The sequence below is a fragment of the Empidonax traillii genome, unplaced genomic scaffold, assembly GCF_003031625.1.
Source record: "Empidonax traillii isolate 1590-97213 ecotype Southwest subspecies unplaced genomic scaffold, ASM303162v1 scaffold432:size744455, whole genome shotgun sequence".
Classification (NCBI taxonomy): Eukaryota; Metazoa; Chordata; class Aves; order Passeriformes; family Tyrannidae; genus Empidonax; species Empidonax traillii.
Genome location: NW_020955625.1, coordinates 670,126 through 695,213, shown reverse-complemented (window position 1 = coordinate 695,213; position 25,088 = coordinate 670,126). Strand labels below are relative to the sequence as shown.

The following is a 25,088-nucleotide window of genomic DNA, read 5'->3' as shown; positions in this document are numbered from 1 at the left end:
TGGGAACGGCCTTTCTCAGCCCCTGCTCCACACCTGGGAGGTGTTGAGGCCTCTGAAGAACCATCCCAGAAAGAGGTGATCCCCAGAGGCTCTCCCAAAGAAAACACTTTGAAGAAGTGCCAAGTGCAGAGTTGCAAATCAGCTTCCTGGAGTGCCAAGTGTGTGAAGCTCTGCTTTTCCCTGCTTCCCACCTCCAGGGGCTTTGCCTGCCTTCCCCGTGGGGGTGGCAGGAGTGGCAAGCAGCTCAAACCCACCTGGCCACAGGGGTCTGGCTGGGCACCCCCATCTCACTTGTCTGTCTGATTTACCTCTGTAGCTCATGGAAGAGGGAAAAAAAAACAACCCACAAAACAAAACACCCGAAGCTCCTGAGCTGAAGGCCGAATTTTGGGCTCCTCTGTGGGCACAACTTCCTTTGAAATGGCTGGGTGTTTTGCTTGGTTGGACTGGCAGAATTGGGAAACCCAGTGCTGGATTAGTGCAAGGTCAGAGAAAGGAAGCGTTGCAAGGTCCAGGAGAAGGACTTGGTTTTGTTTTTCTGCCTAAGTACCCCCTGAATAATGAGTATTGGCTTGGAGCTCTTCCTGCCTGGAGTGCCTGCCTGGGAATTCCTAACCCTGCTCTGCAGGTGGAATGACAGGCTGAGGGGCTGCCAAAGGCCACTGTGGCTGGATGGGAGCAGGGCTGGGGACTGAGAGTCCTGTCCCCCAGCAGGGCTGGGTGTGGTTCCAGCGTGGAGCTGAACCCCACCCATGGGGTGAGGGGGCTCTGGGAGGCTGCTGGGAGCACAGCACCAGGCACAAACATCAGCTGGATGTGACACCGCAGGTGTCACGGTAGCCAGTGGTAAAGAATTGTTCCACTTTTCCATCCTGGTGCCTCCTCCTCCAGCTGTCTCATCCAGCATTGCTGGGTGAGGGTGATGTGCATGGGCTGATCCCAACTGTCAGAGTGTCTTTCTTCTCTGATCTTTGGGTGCAGGTTGTTCCTGCCTCCACTCCTGTCCCCTCTCAACTCCCAAAGGCAAGAACTGTGTGGGCTTGTACAGAGACCCTGCCAGGATTTGGCTGCTCTGGTCCTCAGGGTCACTATGAATTTTGCTGTGGTGCTTGAAAGCAGAGAGGAGGGTGTGCAGTGGGGGGGAATAGAGGGTGAGTTGCTCTGGGAATGCCCACTGCTCACCAGCACCTGCTTTTGGGAAGCTTTTGATCTAATGTTCCTATCCAGTGTGTAAAATGTGAGGGAGAAATTTGATTCACAGGAAGAAGAGAGGGGCTGCTGAGAGCTTTGGCAAATACCTTGGGAATATTTGCCTAAATTTTTGAGAAATGCATTATTTCACCTTTATTATGACGCTCATGCTGTGCATCTGTGTCCCTCTCACTGTTTTCTGGGCTTTTGCCATTTCAAGGCAATATTTGTTGGTCCACAACCACCGGTACCAGGGCTGAGCTGAAAGTGGTATAAAATCATTGTGGTTTAAATTTGAGCAGGGCACCAAATTAATTATAGAGGCACTGTGGGGGAATGTTAAGTCACAACTTTAATTTTGCTTTTGCATGTTGTAAATTTGATTAGGATGCAACCAAAATGCAGGGAGAAGAATGGGATGTGCCCTTCTCACGGGGCAAGAGCTGCACGCCCAGGTGACCACGATGTGTGAAAAATCTCCCTAAATATTGGAGAGAGATTCCTGTTTCAAAGGAAGATCTGGGATTTGGGTGCACTGCTGTGCAGGCTCAGTTCTGCACACACCATTTCCTGCTGGAACACTTACTGTTCCCCAAAAAAATCAGTTACCAGCCAGAAAAAGTGTTCATCAAGCCTGCGAACAAATAATTTGAATTTTTTTGACTGTGCAAGTTGCAGTTTCTCACCAAGCAGCTGGCCTGAGGCAACAGAGTGAGTGTTTTCTTGGGATCTAAATTAGGGTAAGACTGACTCCAAGGTCAGGTGTGACCGTTTTGGAACAAACAGTTGCGTGTTTGTTTTCACCCTGCAGCTCAGGGCCAGGGCACAAAATTCTAAGCACGAGGGGGAGGGAAGAGGTGAGATAAGGGTGTTCTGTTCTGTGCAGGCTGGAGGGTAGATCAGGACAGAGAACAGTCCACAAGCTTAGTCCTAAATAGGAATAAAATAGTTCAAGTTTTCTTCTCTCAAAAAGCTCCAGGATGAGCTTTGCCTGAAGAGACATCTCTCGTGTGGTGAAAGACGACGAGAGAAGGTGTTTTGTGACTGGTACGGGAGAAAAGCACAAGCTGTTTTAACTGAGGATAAACAACGATTCCTTCTCTAGAATTGAACAATTAGGTCCTCTCCAGAAACTATAAAATCATTCATCTCTCGAAGGCACCAGTGGGAGAAGCAAGGGATGTGCAGGCACCAGCTCAGTACCAACTTGTACTTCACTCCTAACCTTCCAGAGGAAACACAGTAGAGAGACTTGTCACTGATTTAGTAAAAGCCACCCCTATTTTCATGGATATAATTACAGAACAGGCTATATTCATCTGGAAACAAAGGCTCTAGTAATCTAAAAAAAGCGAGAATAAATTTAAAAAAACTCAACAACTAGACTAATTATTTTAGCTAGTTTTCAAAAGATAAGCTTTGGGGGTTGTGTTTGGTTTGGTTTTTTCTTTTAAAGGGAACGCTGAGGAACCTATTTCTTAGTGGTTACAGTGAAAGGAGAGATTTCAAAAGGGCTTTGGTGCAATTAAGGGAATGGTTGCATTAGGCTGTGCTGTAGTGATTTAACATGTGAGAAGGAAAAATCCAACAGAGTGATTTACACACTGATCTGGAATGTTTTGATTAAAGGTCAGGCTCAGAAATGTATTTATGCTTATTTGTAAGTCCAAAGAGAATCCACTGGGGAGTTCAATCTCCAAGTGGGCATTTAATGTGTAAATTTTCACGGGTAGCTCTTTACTTACCCACAGCATTTTGTTGTGAATTTAGAACGGAAGAGCTTTACTTGAAAACCGAAGTCCAGACTCTACAAGTTCCTGCAAAAGGGGAGAGCATTTCTGTAGACTGACCTGACTTCAAATATTGAATATAAGCTCTGTACCTTCCTGACTTACAGGAGTCCTGAAGTAGCAAGGGAAAGAGAAAAGGAGGTCCAAGAAAACTGGTTGATTTTTTCAAGGATTGCAGTCTCCAGGCTCAGGAATGCTCCATCCTGACGTGCAGGAGGCCTGCATGGATGAGCAAGGAGCTCTGAAAAAGAGATGAAAAGGATTTCTATAATGTGTAAGGGCTGGAAGCAGGGACAGGTGAGCTGGGAGGAATATAAAAACACTGACAGAGTACACATGCTTGGGGTCAGGAGAGACAAAGCTCCTCTGGAGCTGGGCCTGGTGGAAGGTGTGTCAAGAAAGGCTTCTGCAGGTGCATTAGCAAAAGGAAGACCAGGGAACATGTGGAGCAGGGTGCTGGGCTGGCCTTCTGTGAGGGAGAGCTTGGTGAACTGGGGGGGAGGAGTGGTCATGGAGCTCAGCTTTAGCAAAGCTTTTGATGCTGTCAGCCTCCAGACAGCCTGGTGAATGCAGACTGGGTAAGTGGATGGTGAATGGACTGAAAGCTGGTTAAGGTGCTGAACTCAGAGCTGTGACCAGTGAGACGAGGTCGAGTTGGAGGCCACTCACTGCTGGTGCATCTCAGAATCAGTGCTGTTGGACACCTGGGTGATGGACAGAGTATCTGTCATGGGTTTGAAAAGGGATGTTGGAATTTTTTCCCTATTGTCCCGTGTTTTCCTCATGCCCTGTCCACCCTCAGTGTCTGGGCAGTTTGCCCACGAGAGCTGTGTGTGAATGGGGGGCTGGGAGTGGGTTGTGTCAGCTTTTGGTGTGTTAGTCCTGAGTGGGAGATGTGCCAGCTCCCCCCCCATGCCCAGATGGGAGCTCAGGTCTCATCCAGCTTTCCCGGTGGCAGCTCCTCTGGTGCCCACTTCTCGGGTGGATCCTCTGGAGCCTAAAAGGGCACCCAGCAGTTACCACAGAGATCATAATCACGTGTGAATTATCTTTTATTGCTTTTGTCATGATCCTAATCTGAACCACTGCTTTAGTAGCAGGGAAAATATTTACCACTGCCATTGCACGTGGGATTTGCAGCGGGCTCTGGAGCGGTGGGTGAACAGCCAGCACAGCTGAGGTGGAAAGAGTTACCTCTCCTTATCACCCTCTGTTTTGCTGAGTATTTTAATTAAAACCAGAGAGAGGGAGATTTCTCACACTGCTTCCAATTTTTACTGGTTTTACCTGGTGTTGAAAATTGCATCAAGGCATAACAGTGCAGGGATGATGTAAAGAGGAATGAACGCTTCTTTTAGTGGCTGTGAATAGAGGCTTCTCATATCAGTTAAGTGTTGACTTGAAATTAGGAGAAGATTACAGGTTTATGTTATTTTTTAGCCAGTCCTCTAGGACGTAAATTAACTACCATTTCACCACTTTGTGTAGCCTTTCAAAATGGAGAAGGGAGGTTTGGCTGATAAATTGCGTAAGATCACATTTATTTGGAGATGTTTGCTGGAGCTAACAACGTGGAAAATTACCTTCCTAACCCTTCAGGCTTTTCTGTCTGCTTTCCCTTTTCTATCTGCTTTCACTCTTTCCCTGCTTTTTGCAGTTCTTGAGTTTGCTTTTTGCTGCTTCTAGAAAGATTTTTAAGGAACAATTATCCCAGGGGAGTTTGCTCCACAACTGTGCTTTAGTTGTATTTTTGTAAGTGTTGCAAGAAATTTAGGCACAACTCCTTTGTTGTCTTGTGACTGTGAGTGGTGAGGTGATGAGTTACTCACTAAATAAGAGATGTCTGGGTGGTGGGGTGTCAGGAGTGGGAGAGAAGAGCATTTTGTCTCCTGTTCATCACTTTGACTTGAGTCTGGCATCCAGCTCCACGAGAAGGGGAGTCCATCTTCCAAAAGCCAGCTTAAAAAGCGGATGCCTGCCTGTCTTGGTGTGGAGGTGGTGAGTAGGGTGAGTGTGGAGGAGGCACCCAGTGCTAGTTCTGCTCTGATACGTGGTTGGGTCCTGGTTGGTGAAGTGCTGGTTTGTGAAGGCAAGACCTGTTGGGCCCCAATGTCACTATGGAGGGTGACCACTTGGAAAGATAAATCCTTTCTGCCCTCAAGCAAATAGCCTTTGACGTGAGCCATTGAGGCCACAGGGTCTCTCACTGTTTGCAGGACACGAGTTCCTTACCAGGAGCAGCTTAGCCCTTCAGCTCAGGTGGTTGCAGGTTTCTCCATCGAGGTTGTGGGCCAGGGTTTTGGCTGCAGGTGCAGTGGGCAGGTTATGACAAGAGCAGATGATGCCAAAACCCTGTTATGGTTGGGGTTTGCCTTTTCTGCCAGGTCCTCCCTGAGCTCACTTGCTGGTCAGTGGCTTGTGCATTTTCTCCTCAGTGTCCAGGTTCTGCAGAGGAGCCAGGAGAGTGTAAAGGGTGGGTGACAGACGAAGCGTTTCTACACACTGATGGTTTGTCACTGCTTGGGAGACAGCACATAACTGAGTGTACAAGCAGAGGCAACACATACTTAGTTGAGTGCTATGACCAAGCCCATTTCCTACTTTTTTTTTATCAGGGAAAACTGTGCTATTCTTTTTTTTTTTTTTCCCTATTTTCTGGCCTTTTATACCCATTTTGCTCCCATTTCATGTCAAGATGACAGTCAGGGTCAAAGCAGGGAAGAGGGGTGGTCCTGAGTGTGATATTTGTGCATTTCTGGATCATTGGACACTGTTTGGATGCGGCTCAAGTGTGTGTTCACATTTCTGTGGAATTCTCCAGACAGATCACGTACCCTGGAGTTCCCGCCAGCTGCTGCAGAGCAGACTGTTACCTGAGCCAGGACTGACAATACCTGATCCAGCAAAAATCAAAGCAGTCCAGACAGACAATACCTGACCTAGCAGAAATCCTGCCAATGTGGAGTAAACTACCAGTACTTTACACTTTGTGGCATCTTTTTATAGGGCACTGAGAGTTGTAAAGCTGGGTGTGTGCAGTCCCTGGAACTGCTGCCCACCTCCGCAGAAGGGTCACTGTCACTGCCAAGCAAAAATGTGTCCACTCCTGCAGGTCTGGGTGGTGCTGTTTGGCCAGAGCTGCCGTGGGGAGCGAGTGGAGGGGTGAGGGGAGCTCAGGTCCTGCCGTGGAGATGTGGAGCTCGGAGTTGTCCCCTGGTGGGAATCACTGTGGACAGGAATCTGGCTGAAGCTCGGAACAACCACTACTTGTTTGCCTTGGGTCTGCCCTGGAGAGCAGCTGAACACACGGGCAGCTTTGGGTGTTGATTTTCTAACTTTCACTTTTTTTCTTCTCCCCGTGGGATCCACAGGAAGGAAATGAGCCTACAGATATAGCATTTAGCGTTACTGTTTCCCGAAGGTAGAGGAGGCAAAATTAGAATATCCTGTTTACATGTCACTGGAGCTGTATTTGACCAGCTGTCCCAAGGGTTTTCAACTTGCTGCATCAGGACAGGCTTTTCTGATGGTCTGAGTGTCTTCCTGTCCCACTGGAGGAGTGGGGCTGTTTGCAGTAACACTGAGCCTCACAGCTGCACAGGAGACTGAGCCTTTCACTGTAGCCAAGGTGGGGCCTGCCAGGTACTTCAGAACTAAAGTCCTTCATGAGCTAAAGGTGGGAGAAGTACATGACAAACTCCTTTCTGAAATTGTTGTTCCTACAGGGTGTCCTTACGGGAAGGTACATTCTTCCTGATGTTCTCAAAGCATCCTGGAGTCACTTGACTTGCAGTGACTGAAAAAGCTGGTTCAGAGGGTCGAGGTGACAGGTTTTTAAGTCGTTTCCAGCTTTCCTTAAGTGTATAGTTCAGCCTTTCTAAACAGCTTGGTGTAATACCTACCTATATGCGTGCTTTTGTTTAAGCAAAGCTGTTAATGCTTCTGGAAATGCTGGAGAACCTCCCTGTGGCAGGTGAGAACTCGTGAGTGGGTGAGAGCACCTTTGCAGGGTGGGTGGTGGAGATGCAGGGCTGCAGTGCCTGTGGAAGGAGCTGCTGGATTGGGAACCAGTGTGTTACGTAATGCCACGGCTTTCCAGACTGTCCTGCTCCTTCTGGAAATAGCCCAGTTATCTAAGAAAATAAAAAAAGTGCACCTGGAAACTTTTAGACTGGTCTCCTTGTTTAATCACGAGCCCATTTGAAACATGTCAAGGAAGGCAGCTGTAATATATGACCTTTCTGTGCCATATATTAGAGTGATGACTCACACGTGCAGCGTCAGGAGAATGTAATGAAAAGTCTCTCCAAGTTGACGTCTGTGCAGCTGATGTTTGCAGCTCTGACGTGCTGTGGAGTTGAGGGTGTTTGGGCTGCACTGATGGTGCTCTCAGTATCGCTGCTGTTACCTGGTTGCACAGGTTTTTGTAAGCTGAAGCATTTACGTTGGTTCTGTCATGTCATCTCAGAGGGCCTTTTCTCTGAAGACCACACAGGTGTCAGTGACTCACAGTTAATACAGAAAGGAGCCAAGACACAGGGACTAAATGCAACTAAGAAAGTCAAAATGGGAAAAGGAGGCTGGTACAGAAGAGTTTCTAGCTGGTTCCATGCTATGAACACTGTCACTTCTATAGGAAAAGTCTGCAATGTGCAGAAAATATTATTAATGTGTGGCAGCACTAAGCATAATGAAAGACAATACGAGGTTTAAGTATTTATTATTTATTTGCTGTAATAAAACTGTCTCAATGTCTGCCACTGGAAACAGCTTAAATAAAATTTAGCAGGTCTGCAGTCTGACCTGCATTCTGCCAGTCTGAAGTGATGGCATGGACAAGCATCTCGCCCCTCAGCTCAGGTGATCTTCAGCTGGTACAACCAGCAGTTAAAGCATTGGTATAGATAGCAGTATCCATGCTAATTAAAAACCAAGTCTTTTTTTTTAATCTTTTCTACCACCATCTGTGAACTGCCGCTTCTTCTGTTGCCCATTTTGTTGGGATATGCAGTGGGAAGGTCTGCCCTCTTCCTAACTCACTTCAAGGATGCAGCTGGGTGAATGCCCCCAGTGCTTTACACCAGATTCTCAACAAGAAATTTGCCCTGGGGCACTGTGGAGCTTTGGATGTTGGTATTGAGACCCTTTGGGACTAAAACTAGGACCTGCAGGAGCACTGCTCGCTTCTGCTGGCTGTGGGACCTGTGTGTGTGTCTATCGGGCTCGCCTGGCCGCTCTGGGTGTGGTGGTGTGTCCTCCTCTGCCAGCAGCTCTACGAGCTCCAGTTTTTGCTGGTCCTACTCTGTCTTCCCCTCATTGCTCTGCCACTGTGCTAGAAATGTTGCACTGCTCAAAGAGGCTGAATTATGTGTGATATCACACTCACGGTGTTCCAGGCACAATAAGTGTGAGTTGAGCTGAAGGGCCTTATTGACCCGGTCCCTCTGGGCTGGAAGAGGGTGCATGTCCACAGCCTTCAGATGTCCAGCAGTGGAGGGCTGCAGGACAGGGAAGGTGCTTTACAGACACCCTTTTCCCTCCAAGTCATCCATTCCCAGTGGTGCCCTCCTTCACCACCCCAGCTGTGTCTGTCTCCTTGCTTTGCTAATCACAGTATTCTCAGGGTGCTTTTACAAGCAGGATTTTCCTCTCTGTCTTTATATTTTTTGGTTAGTGCTTCGGTTGCTGAAGTTATTTGCACTTCCCCTTGTGCCGTGGTTGTCAACTTGAGCGTGAGCTTTGAGCAGTGAGCTGAGCTGTGAATCCCAGACAAAGCCAAAGTGGCACAGACGATCGAGCAGCCACGAGAACTGCTCCGTCTTCCAGTTCATTGCCTCACCAGCAAAAGGTCTTTCTATAAATTCCAAGTAAGAAGTATAAATCATCCTGGGACTGCCATGCACTAAATCAAGAAGTGGAGAAATGAATGAATATTTGTGAAGCGAGTGTGAGTGTAACTAAACCCGGGGCAGAACAATGGGGCTGTGCCGTGCCCTGGGGTGCACACAAAGGGAGCTGTGCAGGGCTGTGGAGCAGGATGAGCCCTGTGCAGACAGCGTCAGTCATTTCATGGGGCAGAGCAGGATGAGCCCTGTGCAGATAGCAGCAGTCATTTCATGGGGCAGAGCAGGAATTTCACTCACTGGGTGAAGCAAGAAGCATTTGCTGTGCTAGCTTTGGGCTTTCACTGTGCCGCTGGGTGGATCTGCTTTAACAGGAACAAAAGCCCTCCAGTTTCCAGCAGCTGCTAATCAGAGCTGATACCAGCTCCCGTGGCATCTCCCACTCGGCGGGGCTGACCTGGAGCTGCCGTGGTTTAATTCACCAGCACAGACGTGCCCTGGGCTCAGGGCTGCTCAAATACAGAGTCAGGGGGGTGGTGTTGGAGAATTGTTTTACAGCCTTCTGTGTTCCCCAGCACTTGTCCATCACCTCATCCTACATTTGAAACTCTGGAGAGTTAATGACAAAGCAGAGCAGACTATGAATGGCTACTTTAAAAGCAAGCAGGAGTAGGCTGAGTCCTGCTGGCAGGACCCCTCAGGCAGGTGGAGCTTGGCTGCTGTGCCCTGATCAGCACTGTCATTCCTGGAACTGTCCCAGCGCCTTCCTTTGTGGCCATGACCTCTCCCAGCAGCTTTGTCCTACACAATCCACAGCCTCGTTAAGCAACAGGCAGAGGGGAGGTAATGAAAGGTGTTCCAGGAGCTGGAGTTAAAACCTGGAGCTTTGCTGCTACAGAAACCTCCAGTGAACGTGGACTTAGCTGCATTTGTAACAACCATAAATTAAACTCAGTTTTTGATTTTTCTGCATAGAGTTTGTGATGGATACACAAGATGGATACACTTCATACACAAATCCTCCTGCTCCAAGCCTGAGGAAAAGCCTTCTGTACAGGCAGTCACTGAAGGGATGGAGATCTTTTCAAGTCAGCCAGTGCATATCTCAAGGCCCTGAGCAGTTTGTTGCTTATTCCTTGAGGAGGAAAGCAAGGTTGGGGGGCAATCTCACTAAGGTTTAACAGTGACAACAAAAAGTTTCCCAGTCCACAGCCTGCTTCTTGTCCTGCTTTGCTGAAGCTATGATTTGTGTCATGATTTACCCATGCATCTTCAGTTTAGCCTTCTCCCACCTTCAGCAGTCACTGCAAGGAGCATGTGGGTACTTGCAAATCAGAGCTGTGTTACTGGATGGGGTCAGATCCCTCCTGGCTGTGGAGTGTTGTGGTGCCAGGTGTGGATGGGCTGGGGCTTGGGAGGGAAGCCTAAAATGTTTACTTGAGCATTTCCCACTTTTTTTAGTCTGTCATTTTTAACATTAATTCAAGTTGTGGTGTCTTCTGATCTTCCTCTGGAGGGGAGGGCAGTGCCTCCATCATTCCCATCACTGGATGTTGCTGCTGAGTGTGTCCAGGATATATTTATTTATAACTTGTACATCCCAGAGTTTATGTTAAATATTCAATCCTTGGTGCATTTGCAAGGTATCTGCCAGGTGACAGGCTAAAGCCCTGCAGGGTGGGGAGGGCTGGAGGCTTTCCTGGGCTGCTTCCCTCGCTCCTGCCCGGCTCTGCCCCGTGCAGGTGCCTCGCTCCTTCTCTCTGTGTCTGGCTGGGGGATGACGTGGATGTCAGGAGATCCCTCCTCCTGTGGTTGCTGGAAGGAAAGGAGCATTTTTCTCCCCTGAAGTCACCTCTCCCCACCCCTGCAGGATGTCTGCACAGTAGCAGCCTCAGCTCGGGCAGGTGCTGTGGCAGCTCTGCTGCTTCCCTGTTTACCTGGCTCCTGAGCAGAACATTTCCTACAGGCAGTAGCAACACCCTCTGTGGCTGTGCCTGGGAGTGGGATCGTTGGCTGGGGACAGGGTGGGAACACCTCCCGTGGCAGTGGCACCTGCAGGGTCTGACACAGCCCCTCCGCAGCCCTCCTGCTCGTGTAGCTTGGCTACTCTACTGCAGTTCGGTTTCTTGGGCTGAGTTAAGGCTTCCCTCCTCTTTTGTTCTTCCCACTTCATGGCAGTAGGTTTGCATTTCTCTGCCCTGTGCCTTGGCTAGGCCACAGGTGTGGAGAATCTCGCTGGGGGCTCATGTAGAGATGGTCTTTTCCTGTCTGAGAGGAGAAAAGGGGATTTTGCAGTGGTGATGTTCACCCACCCTTTTCCCAGCACTGCAGCATTAACAGAACTGCAGAGGCAGGGAGGGAGTCATCTGTGCCATGTGTTAGTTGTTAATTTTAGCTTTACCATAACTCTTGATGACAGGGCTTGGTTGTTCCCTACTGTAGGCAGCATGTAGCAGTTATCCTGGAGATCTTGCAGCCACGGTGTGGCTGTGAGACAGTAAAGCTGCAGCTCATCCCTGAGCTGTGTCAGGGTGTCCATAGCCAGATTCTCCCTGGCTCCCACAGCTGCTGCTGAAGTTGAGAGGCCATATGGCACCACTTTTCTTGCCTTTGTGCTAAACCTCTGACTGCAGGTTACGTAAGGATGGCATCAGGCACAGTCAGAATTCCACATGTGTCTGAGGACAGAGCTTGGCCAAAAGGTGGTTGTGTACCTGCCAGGGTACAGTCTGCATTTAACCTTTCTCTACAGCCTTTTTCCAAATTCTGGGTGCCTGGGGAAGTCTGTATAAAGTACCAGGCTGTACTGGCATGGTCAGAAGAGCATCCCAGGATCAGCTGTACACTGGACAACTTCTAATGCATAGGGTGCTGCAGGGAACTCTTACAGGTACACACTGAAGCAAATCATACAGCTTTGATATCTTCTCTGGGTTGTTGCTGATACTTTGCTTGTTACAATGCATTGCATTTGGTCTCGAGTTGGGAGCAAAATCACTGACTGCATCAGAAAATAGCCGTCTGATTTTGTGCTGGTGCTGATGGTGGTGGTTGGTGGTGATGAGTTCCCCGGAGAGCACCGTGCCTCTGACAGCTCTGCTGCCATACAGTGCTGGAAGCTCTCCTGGCTCGTGTCCAGAGATGATGTTCTGACTGCTGTTGAGGCTCAGTGAAGTGGCCTGGTTACAGGTGTGGGGAGCACTGGCCATGTGCTGTATAAACTGCAGCAGGGAGTCCCTGGGAGCTCCTTTTTACATCATTTGTGTTGGGGATCTGCTGCTGTGGCCCACAGAACGTGTTTGTTCAGCCTCTGTTTGGTTAAACACTGTGAGGATGCAAACACCGCTGCAGCCAAGGAGTGCTGTGACTCTGTGCTCCTGCTCAGGCAAACTTTAGGTACATGCAGCATCTTGTAAAAGCTTCTAGCTAGAGAAAGACACCAGATCTGTAGGGAAAGGATGACTGGGGTGGAAAGGTAACAGCTGATGTGTTAAAGGGCTGGAGGTACAGCTGACTGCTTAAAACAGAGGTGCAGGGAGGGGGCAAGGAATCCTATAAAGGCTGAAGTGGTTGATCTGAAGTCATGTCAAGTGGAGTGTCACAAACAAGACACGCTTGCTCCGTAGTAGAACGTTCTTCATAGGCATTTTAACAAGCTTTGGAATTAAATCCGGGGGGGAAAAAGTGATGTAGTTCTTGTCAAGGCTTTCACAAGCTTGCAGTGTGCAGTCTGGACTGTGACTGGTGGAAAACCAGACCTGAACAGCCATGTATGTAATCAGGGCTTTTCCTAGGCAGTTATGAACTCACACTACTCACACTGCAGCTGCACATACATTTTCCAGTATACACTTCTGGAATTTTACATAGGCTTTTTTAGCATGCTAATCATCTCCATGGTCACTCATTCCTGCAGTTAATGACTAGTCTCTTAGAGCAAACAAGTTAACAAACTGACAGCTGCTCCTAACGAATCACTTGCTTGGAGAGGCCAATGCCAGTTTAATATCCACCATAAATCCTTCTTTGGCTGCTGATGGTTCAGTGGAGCAATGGCAAAGAAATGAGGTAATAACTTTCATTTATCAAAGCAGTTTGGGCTGTAGTAGACCTGTGCAGCAGAGCTCATAGACAGAAATGCCAGAGAATTACAGACTGTGGATTTTTGCTCCTTTTTGGGTAGTATGAAGTGTAAATGGGAAAATGTAGGTGTTATAGGGTCTCTCAGTCAGACTATCAATAGCTGCCAGTCCCCAGGCGCATGGTTGGCATGAAAAGCTGGGCAAGAAACGTGCAGGCATCTGGGGAGCTCTGGGAGGGCTTTGCTCTGCCCCCCAGGAGTGCTCTGAACCCTCACACCACGCAGGTAACAGAAGTAAGAGGAGGTTTGTTCCAGGTGTGCAGCCCCTCCTGCCCTGTCTGGGGGTCTGGGATCACTGCAGAGCTCCTGGAATGTGATGGGACAGAGCAGGTTTGTGGGTGCTGTGGTCTGCTGGGAGCAATTCCTGCAGCTCCTGCCTCACAGGACACCTTTTCCAATCACAGTGCCCCCAGTAATCAATGGCCATCTTTGATCAGTTAACCATTAACTCCTGGCAAATAGCAGGTGTTTTCCATAACATTTGGTTATAAATAAATAAATAGACAGCAGCCTTGGATAAGGCAACAGATGTTCTGAAATTCCCATTTCTCCTGTCAGGGCTGAGCTAGATGAGGGACTGGCATTTTCTCAGCCCTTTGTTAGCAATAAACTGATGGATCTAGTTGGCAGCTAGTTTGTGTTACAGGTTTAGCACGGGACATGGTTAGCTGTTAAGATTAAACTCATAGTTGTTGCTTCACTAAAATACTGAAATCAGATTTAACATTTAAAAATAGTAATTTTTAGATTTTTTTTTTTAATTATCATTTCATTTGACAAATGTGTTCATGGTCTAAAATGGCAACATGGTGCCAGGATGTTGAGCTATTGAATGAAAGGCTAATCTCCCTTCGTGACGTGAAATAGTGGAATTAAAGGTATAGACACCAAGAAACCCGTGGTTTTACACAGGGCTAACTCCAATACTTAAATGGAAAGACCTTTTGGTCTTTCCATTTAAGTATTGGAGTTAGCCCTGTGCACACTTGCCAGTATCCCATTTAACCTGATCACCCCACACAGCCCCTGCAGGTGTTTGTGGTTGTGCTGCACTGACCTGGAGCAGTTCAGTTTTGGAAATGGTGTCGTCCTGGTTTGGCACGGCCAGGTTTTGTGTTTTCCATGTATGTGTCTAACATGTTCACAGCACAGCAGGGGAAAATTCTGAGATAAAAGCCTAGTTTGGGATATTCTTGAGTTCCTAGGCTCTTGGGTATATGAGCAGTTTTGTTGATGCCAGTGATTAAAGTCAAGGTTGTGCATGCATTTGTAGAAATAGGGCCTCAAAGAGCACATGGAACACAGCAGTTTCTCGGAGTTGTGTGAGGCAAAAATAATCTCATTTTTTTATTTTCTACTGTAGTATTTAAGAAAAGATCGTACGGCCTTGACTTGAGATGTACTGTCCTGCTGCAATGGAATAAAAACCAGTGGACATCTCAGAAAAACCTAAAACTCAGTAATCCTGAGGATGTGACTGAAGGATGTGGATTCTCCAGAGTTTCGTTTCTTCCTCGTGGGAATACAGAACCACAGTGATTCTTGAATTCTCTCTCTGCTCTACCCTCCCTTTAGAAGAGGTTATGTATAGGTAGAAACAAATGCATAGGCAATAGACTCTTAAAACTGTAACTATGAGGAAACAGCTTTAACAACAACAACAACAAAAGAAAAAAAAAATTCAAAACCAAAAAAACCCACCTCAAAACTGCCTGTTTGTAGAGCTTGCTGGAACGATGCCCTTCCCTGTGAGTTGCCACGAGTGGAGCTGCCCGCTGACCTTGCCGGTGCTCTGATGGCTCCCTGTGCTTTGGTCTCCTGAGGGCTCTGGGGGAGCCGTCCCTGGCACCGCCCGGAGCAGACCTGGGCAGCAAAGGGCAATTTCTGACCCCCACCCCCCACCCCCAGCAGCGGTTTTGCCCTGAGGAAGGTGGAAGCTTTGCTCTCCCGTGTTGTGGGGTGCCAGGTTTTGTTTGGGAGGTCACATACTCCACGAACAGAGAGTTAAACAGTGAATAACAGCGGCTGACAGATCCAGCACTGGGGGGCTTTCGCTGTGGGCCGACACTCTTGGGCTTGCATTTCTGGAGAGGGGCAAAGAGAAGCCTTCTGGGTTTGGACTGAACTGTTGTTTTATTTGTGATTGTTGAATATAATGTGGTGGAGCACTTAGCTGTGAAGGTCCCACGGAATTATTTCTTGGGTGAGCTATTTCCAGAGAGTGTGGATTTTCTCTCCTTTCTGTTCGCACCTGCCTGCTCTGGATTTCTGTCCTAGCCAGCCTCAGACTCCATGCATGGAAACACCAGCAGAGGCTTGCCCCCCTTAATTTTGGGTTAATTTCCACGCATTTGTTTCCCTCCAGCCGCCTGCTGCTCTCTTGGGTACTTGAATCTATTCAGAGCGAGGAGCTCATTGATTTAGGGCCTGATGGGGGGTATCATGAGTGTTGTGAATCAACAGCCTGCAGCTGTTTTTTGGGAGTGCTGAGGGTTTTAACTTGGATTCTCTTTCTGCTTTGTAGGTATTTGTATAAAGTGTGGAAAAGGTGTGTATGGAGCGAGCCAGGCTTGCCAGGCAATGGGTAACCTCTATCATACCAACTGCTTCACGTGCTGCTCTTGTGGTAAGTCAGATCTACCCTACCCTTATTATGTGGCTTCCTTTTGTAATACATGTTCCTTTAGCAACCAGGGCACAGAGTGAGACCTCATCTTGCCTGCTTCCTCAGGCAAAATTCCCACGCAAGACTACAGCTTCAAAAGTTGTTGGGTTTTTTTGGGGGTTTTTTTTGGTTTTTTTTTTGTTTTTTTTTTATTTGCCATCTGTAAGTGTTCAATGGTGTTTTCCTAAGCAGCAGCCCAGAAAAGTAGTGTTTGGTTGTTTTAAGGGCTGCATTTACAAAATGGCTTCAACCTGGCTGTTAAAAGCGCTGTATGCTTTAAATCACTTGTGTTTATGGAACTGTAAAGTGAATGTATCATTTTTATGGAAAAAAAGGGACAGATTTGTGCAGCCAAACCCATATTTTTGTCAGTTCCTATTTGCAAATGAAGCTCTAGTCAAGCATGTGTATTTGTTATTTCTTTGTATACCCAATGCTCAGAAATTGTTCTGTTACGTTCAAATGTGACAAGAACAAATAGAAACTGCATGTTGAAATGTCTTCTGCTATTACCAAATTTTATTTTTGTGGGGGAAAACCGGGTGGTGTCTCCTCCTTGCTGTTCTCAGGACCTTGTTAGGTTTCCTTTTTTAATCTGAAAGTGATGTTTCTGTGTGTGATTTGGGGAAGTCGTGGCTTTGCCAGGGGAAACAGGACATGGAAAATTCAGGGCAGCACTTTCAGAATTGTTTGCCTTAAGTCAGGCATTGTGAACATAAGTTGGAGACTTCCTCAGTGTCTTGTCTGTAACTGCTGAGAGCTCACAAATTCCCACCCAGCTCCAGGGGGAAGTATGAGAGCTCCGTTTTCAGGAGTCAGGCAATTTTTCAGGTTTTATGCACACATTTACTTAGGTTCCTGATATATGAAAATATTTGCCTGGATGTTGAAGGTCTTGTTGTGATACATACACACAGCAAAAGATTCCCTCTGAGCAGAATAGGCCGAGCGGAAATTGTTTATAAAAAGGATTAATTGAGGATTAGAAAAAGAGTCAAAGATTTTTGGCATAGAACCAAATAAGTTAATAATCAGAAGAGCATTGTAAAGTTCACTTGTGAAAGGAGAAGTGTTGTCTTTTCTCCTGAGATAGAGATAAGTATTTGTTTAAATAAACCTGCAACCTGACTGCAGAATTTAGTGACCTTTAGAAATGACTCTGGACCATTACCAGATGCTGGGATGAACTCATCTCAAACCTTCAGGGACCGCTCTTGACTTTGCTCAAGTCTGATAGTGAATGAGTAGCTATTTTGTTGGCTCCCAAAGTGAGCAGCATCCTGCTTAGCAGAGGATTACAAAATATGATAGTGGATAATATCTATCTGCTCACTGCCAACATTAACCTAACCTAATTGCATGGGTGAATTCCAGCTTCCTCTCTGGGGCAGAAGCGTTGTTTTGAAGTAGTCAGGATGCAAGTTTGCTACCACAGGGATCTGCGTGCAGGTCACTCTGTTCCTTGGAAAAATGTGTAAGGGCCAAGAAATGTATTTTAGCAGCAAAATACAAACACAACTTGATTATTTAAAAGCACAACAAGCCCTTCAGACTGTTCTGGTGAGGTGTGTGTGGCCAGTGTACATCTCCCATAGGGCGACTCGAGACATGTCTGTTGGGAGCATCGCTGTGCCCCACCCCAGAGCGCCCTGGAATTCTGTGATTCACGCTGAGTCACCACAGGCACGAGGAAACAGCGCTCCAGGTCGTCTTCTGAGCCTCTCTGTGCTGCTCATGGGCTGGATGGCCAGTGCCAAGGAGAGGGCAATGTGTGGGCACTGCCCTACGTGAGGCACTGAAGAGGTGGACGTGCTGCTGATGGGGCAGCAGTGCCTGAGTGCAGGTAAAACACCTCATCAAAGCTGAGGTTCAGCTACAGCAAGGGGGAGTCAAAAGCAGAGCTTCTCCTCTCACCTCAGGTCAGAGTATCAAAATGAGCACAGCTGGAAAATTGGTGTGGCATTAACTCTTCCGTTTCTCGCTGTATTTGGGGCTGTGCAGCCCATGGAGTGATTCAGGACAGTGCCAGCAGATCCAGGCTTGGCATGCAGGTTCTGTCTATGGGAACTGCACCCCCGAGTGCAGCAACCAAATGGAAACTTCTTACAGTAACTGCTGTTTGTGAACAGGGAGTTAACCCTGTGACATTGGTGGGACCCAGGAGAGAAACCTGCGCTGTAGTTTTGGCGCCCACCTTTAAAGTGACGAAGGGAACTGGAGAGGGAAGGTCCAGAAGCTCCTACATGGATGATTAAAGGCTGGAGAAGAGCTCATCATGAGAGCCCAGTGTATTTTGGGTATCAGAAATTATGGGAGATGTGGCTGGAGCTTGTAAATACTTTACCCATAAAACAGCATTAGAAAGTGGTCTCATATGTACCAGAGACAAACACAAGAGAGATCTTTTCTGGAGGCTGAAATTACACAATTCAAATAGGAAATCAGAGACAGTTTTTCTACAATGAGGATGATTAACTGCTGGAATGAAACAGCAAGAGAAGTGGCAGAGTCTCTGTTCTTCTTTGTTTTCAAATTAAAACCAAATGTCCCTTTGCAGAACGTTTTAAGCTGAGCCCAGCTTTAGGTAATTGGGTGATCATTAATGATCTTTGTTAGGCAAGGGGTCACAACACACACTAGTGCTCCTTCTGAGCCTTTGGCAGGAGAGGAGAGCAGTATGATGGTTCTCTCTGCCTAAAACAGTCTCTGTGCACCCATTCCTGTGCTTACCTGTGTGGATTTGACCCCTGGCCAGGTGTCAGGTGCCACCAAAGCTGCTCTGTCACTGCCTCCTCAGCTGTTTGGGGAGAGAAAATACAATGAAACATTTGTGGATCAGGATAAGGACAGGGAGAGATCAGTCAGCAGGTACTGACACAGCAAAACAGGCTCAGCTGGGGGAATTCACCAATTTATTACCAACCAAATCAGAATAGGATAATGAGAAATAAAAACTGAATCTTAGAACACCTTCTCCTCACCCCTCCCTTCTTCCTGGGCTTTCCTTTCCTCCCAACTCTCTCTGCCTCCTCCCCTGAGCAGTGCAGGGGATGTGGAATGGGGGCTGTGGGCAGTTCATCCCATCTTGTCTCTGCTGCTGCTTCCCCCTCAGTGGAGGATCCTCACACTCCTCCCCTGCCCCACTGGGGTCCCTCCCACGGGAGACAGCCAGTCCCTCAGGAACTGCTCCAGAGTGGATCCCTCCCGTGGGCTCAGTCCCTCGGGAACTGCTCCAGAGTGGGTCCCCTCCGTGGGCTTTACTGGACATGGGGGAGTTTCTGGCAGCTTCTCACAGGAGCCACCTCCGTGGCTCTCTCATCACCAAAGCCTTGCTACACCAACCAAATATAACTTAGAAATCTGAGAGTAAAAGCATGAGATTGCCTTTCTTTGTCCTTCTTTTCCCCCCCAGATAACAATGACCTGAACTTTCCTCCAACACTTTTCAGTCTTATTTTCCATATAATGGCTGTAGAGACTAAAAGGCAACAACTGAAGAACAATAATTCTGTACCTGAAGACATCTGATTTAGATAAGGGCCCCAATATTTAACCAGCTACAATTAAAAAATAAATAAAATAATATTTCAGACCCTTGGGAAAAGTTGTGGTTTGGAGACCACTCAGGCTGAAATGTGATAATGAGTGATGGAGCCTCCAAGGCCTCATTTCATCACTTGGCAGTGAGTGTTTTCAGCTCAGCAAAGACAAGTGCAGTTGTGCAGAGAAGTGGAAATTCTGCCCTAGTCAGAGCCCTTTCTTAGGCACTTCTTGGAGCTGATCTTTGGTTTCAGTGCCAGGTGCTGCCTGTCAGGGTGCCCTGGGTGAAAAGGGCAGCGTGTGGCAGGACAGGCCCTGCTGTGCCTTCCTGGGAGCACAGAGGGCTTGCTCCAGTGCTGTCCTTTCCCACTCCCACCATCACATATCACAACAGTGCTGGAGGCTTTGTTTTCCTTGCAATTAAGAGGAAAACCAAAACTACACCCGTGGGCACTTCTGTAAGAGCTCCAGCCTTGCCAGGGTAGGGGTGGAAGGGTGGACTCTTGGGGGTCTCCTGCAGAGATGGTGATTAGTTCTTGAGGGCACAAACACAGAAAGATGGAGAAATATGTCAAATACAGAGTAAATAAACAGGAGACTTCTGTCCCCTTTAGGCATTTTGGTAAAATGCTCAGATGGTAAATCTCTTCATTGTCTTTCTACGTTCTGGCGACTTTGGGGGAAAAAGTTCACTAATATTGATTCAGAGTACAGGATCTCCTCAAAAATAGCAAATTTCACCAGTGACCTGAGGTCAAAAGAAGGAGAGAAAAGAAAAGTAAATTACTTACCAGGCACGTTTTATGTGCTGCATTTCTGCCTCTCCAGTGTGTTCAGTGGGTTCTGGATAGTTGAGCCTCATTCCTGGAACTGAGCAAGTTCAGCATCTCAGAGCTCTGTCAGTTCATTTTTGCCACGTCTCTGTGTGAACCCCCGTTGCCTTCTGCAGAAAGCCATGCTCCTCAAATAGCTCTTTTTCAGAGGTCAGATAATTCTCTTCAGGTAAGGTAAAAGCCAAAGTGATCTGGTTTCCTGGGATCAAGTAGTTCAATGTAGACCTTTATCCCCAATCTCCTAGAGAAAACCACTGAAGCTTGTTAGGGGTGGTTTTTAAATGTAGATTCTCCCTCAGCCCTGACAGCAGTAGAACCTCTCTTAGGTCTTGATTCAACAAAACACTTAGCTGTGTTTAAATATGTTATATTACTCATATGTGAGCATATTTTGCTGAATCTTAAATAACAGATATTAATTCAGGCAACAACATACTGTTCCTTCTGTTGAGTGTAAAATCTTAGCTTTGGCAGGAGTTCAGTTGCAAATTTTTTTTTTTATGGAAGACAAGAGCTGAAAAATGTCTGCCTGAAAAGCTCATCATGTAATTCCTCTTGATAGCGTTTCAGAGCATGACAGGATTTCACGAAGAATAATTGCTGTAATGCCAGATTGCTTGTGTGATCTAAGTGCAGGTGAACAGTTGCAGGAATTAATGGGCTCTGGTTGATGCTCATTAAAGAAGATGACTTATCAGGTGCCTCCAGTTTGCGGCTCATAACGCCGTCCACAGCATCTTTTCAGGCTGAAGATTTTAATCCCGTGGCAACGATTGTAGAAACTGCAGTGAGATAAATCTTCAACAGGAGGAATATCAGTTTGTTATTTGTTACTCACAGGCTGCAGGAGATGGTCAGGGAGCTGAGGGTTGAGGTCTCTGCTCTCAAAGCTGTGTTTCTGCACAGAAATCAGGGATGTTGTTCTGCTCTCCTGCACGAAGGCAAAGGTTTGAACGGGCCATTCGCCTTTAATTGGCTCTTTTGCCGCTGGTTTTGAGGCACAGGAAATCAGAGCACGATCAATCAGAGGCTGAAAGCAAACTGTATATCCCGAGGGTGTGCAGCTCATTCCTTACCTGGGAGCTGCTGACCGGGGAGGTTCATCCAGCAGGTCAGTTCTAAGGAACAGCTCATGGAGGTGTCACAGCTCAGCTGGTGACGGGCACTGCTGCTGCCCCAGCCTCTGTCCAGCCCTCACAAACTCCTCTGGGAGGAGGATCCCAGCGAGGGCTGACAGCCCAGTGGGACACCTGTAGCAGTGTTACTGTTCCCTGGGTTAAGGGCACTTCCAACTGATGTGAAAGGGGAATTGGTTCATGGACACAACCTGCCTTTTCACCTCCAGACAACAGCTGCCTTCTGTCTGAGGTCTCAGTGCTGCTGTATGTACGTGTCTATTAATAGGAGGTTGCTCATGTCCCAGCTTGTAGGGAGAGGTTCCTTGTGACACTGGAAATGTCACGCTGGAAATGGTCTTTTGCGTATTTGCTGCCCCAGGATGAACCTGTGTTTGCTCTTGGTGGTAGTAAGGCATAGAACATCTTAAGGGAACTGTGTCCCTTCAGGGTATATTTATCAGCAGTTGGTGGGTTTTTAAAATACCCAAATTCCCAGTGGAAGATTCATTTTCAATTCATGTTTGTTCTGTCCCCACGGTATATTTATAAGTTTGGCATGAGTCGCTGTGTCCAAATTGCACACTGCCAGTACTTGCTTTCCAGCCTTAAAATGTCTGTGAACGTGATTTTCACATAAAACAAAATTCAGTGTCAGATCTGTGAGCTCTGCACTGTTTGCCCACCAGCGTTAGAGTTGGTAACCTCAGTGGTACAAATGAGGGTGTTTGTGTCAGGGCTTTTTAACCCTCGTGGCTCGCTTTGCAGTGACTCAGCTGAAGGGTCAGTGCCTTTTCATCTCTCTACAGCTGCTTTATGCAACTCTTCTGGGCATCAAGGAGACACTGCCAGAGCACTTTGGGGTGAGGAGCTGCTGAGCATTGCTGTGAGTGGTGCTGGCCACACAGTGAGAGCCTGCTGGGTAACCAGTGTCCGTGCACACTTCCCCCTGCCATTTTCTGACCACACACTGTCGGAGCAGACTGAAGTTCTGGGATTTTTGCTCTGTAATCCTGCCAGAGCCGTTGGCTCATACCTGGTGCTCAGGGAAGACAGCCTGACGGTGATTCAGTGCTGTGCATGTGGGAACATTCCTCCCTGACCCCCACGGCGTGAGAGCTGCGTGCCCTGGGCTTGCATAACTCCCATTGTTACTCATCCACATCCCAGCCCCGTGTTGGGGTTGGATCCACGGCCACCTGAATGTTTGGTGCTTTCCAAGCCATAACTGCAGCTGACAGCAGGTCCTGGTGCGTGTGGGGCAGATCCTTGGAGGGGTGATTCACGGGAAAAGCCAAGGCCTGTGGAGAAGGGGGAGGTTGGTTACGGGAAGGACCAGAGGATTTGGTGCCTGTGCTGCGGAAGCTGCGGTTGGTGTGGACGTGTCAGCGAGATAAATCCCAGTGCTGCAGGAGGGCAGAGCTCTGCCTGACTCATCCTGCTGCTCTGGGGTAAGGCACAGCTTGTGCTCAGCCCCACGCTTCCCACTTTCACACCTATCAGGGCAGATAGTTCAAAGCTATTTCAAGTATGTCTGCAGCTGCAGTCCCAGACAACCCCCAGTGCAGCACTCAGGGGGGAGATGCTGGCTGCAGGAGGAGGCCTGGATGGCAGAGATGACAGCTGCCTTCAGATGGTGCAGGCTCACCTTGTGCAACACTGAACCGTGAATGAGTCTCAGCAAAGGAATGTAATCTTCTGGTGATTAAAAGTCAAACTTGGACACCAGCCCACGTAGGAGCCCCAGTACCTTTGGGTACTGATTGGTAGAAGAGTGTTTTTGTTATCTTGATCCCTGGTTAGTCTGATAATATCCCAGGCTTTAGAAGAACAAAAACCATGGGATAGGAAAAAGGTCATCAGGAGTGTTTGAGATGGGATCACAGAACAGTCTGAGTTGGAAGGGACCCACAAAGGATCAGCTCATGAGTGAATGGCCCATACAGGGATGAAACCCACAACCCTGGTGTTGTTAGCACCATGCTCTGACCACCTCCTTTATTTAGAATTTATTTAGTTGGGGTCTGTATTTTGGGAGGCACTTGTATTTTCTCTGCACTGCTGTCTGTTATCCCAGATTGGCCTTACTTCCCTGGGGACATCTCAGATACTTGAAGATGCCTGTATTTAAAGATTTCTTGGTCGTGGGGGGTGTGTGTAGTCTAGAGTGTCACTCTCCACGTCTCTGAGCTGCTGTAGCTGTGGTAGCTGATGCCCAGGGAAAGGTGGTGGTGATGGATAGCTGACCACCAGGGAACTGGGAAAGATTTCCACTCCCTGTTTTTGATGATCAGAGGGCATGTGATCAGTAGTTGTCTGGTGGTTTGTCTCTGTCTCCCTGCTTCCTTGAAAGGTTGTAATTGCATTCTGCTATTAATGATTCCAGCATGAAATGTGTGGCTTTTGATGGTTATTTTAATTGGTGGAGGTTGCCTGGCAACTAGTGACAGAAACTTTTCTCTGTGTTGATGGACTGAGCGTGGATGTTTTCCCTCCACAATATTTCTGTGTTCATAATGTGAAACCAATCACTGACAGCACCTGTGATCCTTTCAGGGCTTGGAAAAGTCATAAAGTACAGACCCCATGCTCTAATTAACAAGGTTTCTGCCTCTGGTTTTTTTATTTCTGTAGAAGCCCCAGAGAACTTGCACAGTATTATTGTGAGTTTGAAATGTCACCTCTTTTCTGGTGTAACAAGGTTTGCTAAAATTTCCTTATCACTGTTTATCATCTGCAGGTCTCAATGGTGTTATCTGGAACCCACATCTCTTGGGTGTTCAGTCTTCCCTTTAACTCTTTTCTCTTTCTTTTCTTGCCCTCTCCTCTGCCCATTTAAAATGGTTTTTTGGAACACACCTCAGTTTCTCCAGAAGAATTAGACTCCCTTGGGCTTCTGTTGGGTTCATCTCTCAAAGGGGAAGAATTCCAGATAATCCAGAACAGAGCACAGGCAACTCACTGGCATTATCAACAGATGTTTCTCATTTCCAAGTTCTGTAATTTTTAGGTGTTACCTAAAAACAAAGGGGCAAAAGAGGTGGAAGAAAAAAGTGAAGAAGAGAATGAATGAAAGGAGAAGCACAGGGTTGGCTGCCTGTAATTTTAATGATCTAAGTTTCTGCTATATGTTGTCCCTGTGTATTTTGCAAAGTGCCTAATCTATGCTTTAGGGATGTCCTTGATCTTTACTCATCTGAAAACTAAACCTGCAAACTCTGAAATAATTTCTTTTTAATACAGGTCATCATCAGTTCTTTAAGAATAAGTCTGTTCTATCTCCACACTTGCCAGGTCATCAGTGCTGTCCTTCAGCACTCAGTAAATCTCTTTTTTCACCCACAACCAACTGATCATTTCTTTCCCTGTCTCAGTAAATTTTGTTTTGACACCCACAAACATGTTCAGGCTCCCGTGTGTTTAGCCTGCCCTGTGGCCGTGTATCACCTGGATACTCTGCTGTCATTTGAGGCAATCTCCACCCTTCCCTCGTCCTACCCTTGAGTGACCTCACTGTGGGTGCCCTGGACAGGCCCAAATTGTGGTCTGTGGGCCACTATTACCTGATTGTTTTCCTGGAAGGATTGAACTTCAGTTTTTGATGCATCCTCTGTGAAGATTTCCATCTCCCATGAGTTCTCTTCTTCCTTCTTTCTGCCTGCATTTGCTCTGGCCTGTGCCTGCTCTGGCACTGAAGAATTCAAACTTACTGTTATTTCTGTGTGGACATCTTTTGTTTTTAATCTCCAACAAGCACAGTGGATTTCTTTAGTCGAGATCTTGTCTACATGTCAGTACCTTTTTCTTCAGAAAATATAGGGAGCTTGTCCTCTTGCCTTTGGCACTGTTTGAAATCTTACTTTTACCCTGGTACTTTCCCATTTTGATTTGCTTTGCATATCTTAGGCTTTTCATGGATCCCTGAGTTCCCAGGGTCTAAGGACTCCAAACTGCTGGCAGCTCATCATCC

General features: G+C 47.4%; 1 protein-coding gene across 1 annotated transcript in view; it reads left to right on the top strand.

Moving 5' to 3' along the window:
- Positions 1-25,088, top strand: part of WTIP (WT1 interacting protein) — a 77,582-nt gene that overhangs the window by 12,627 nt on the left and 39,867 nt on the right. Inside the window, exon 2 of the mRNA XM_027894530.1 lies at positions 15,490-15,591. Within this exon, the coding sequence (XP_027750331.1) occupies positions 15,490-15,591 (102 nt within the window). The remainder of the gene's footprint in view (positions 1-15,489; positions 15,592-25,088) is intronic.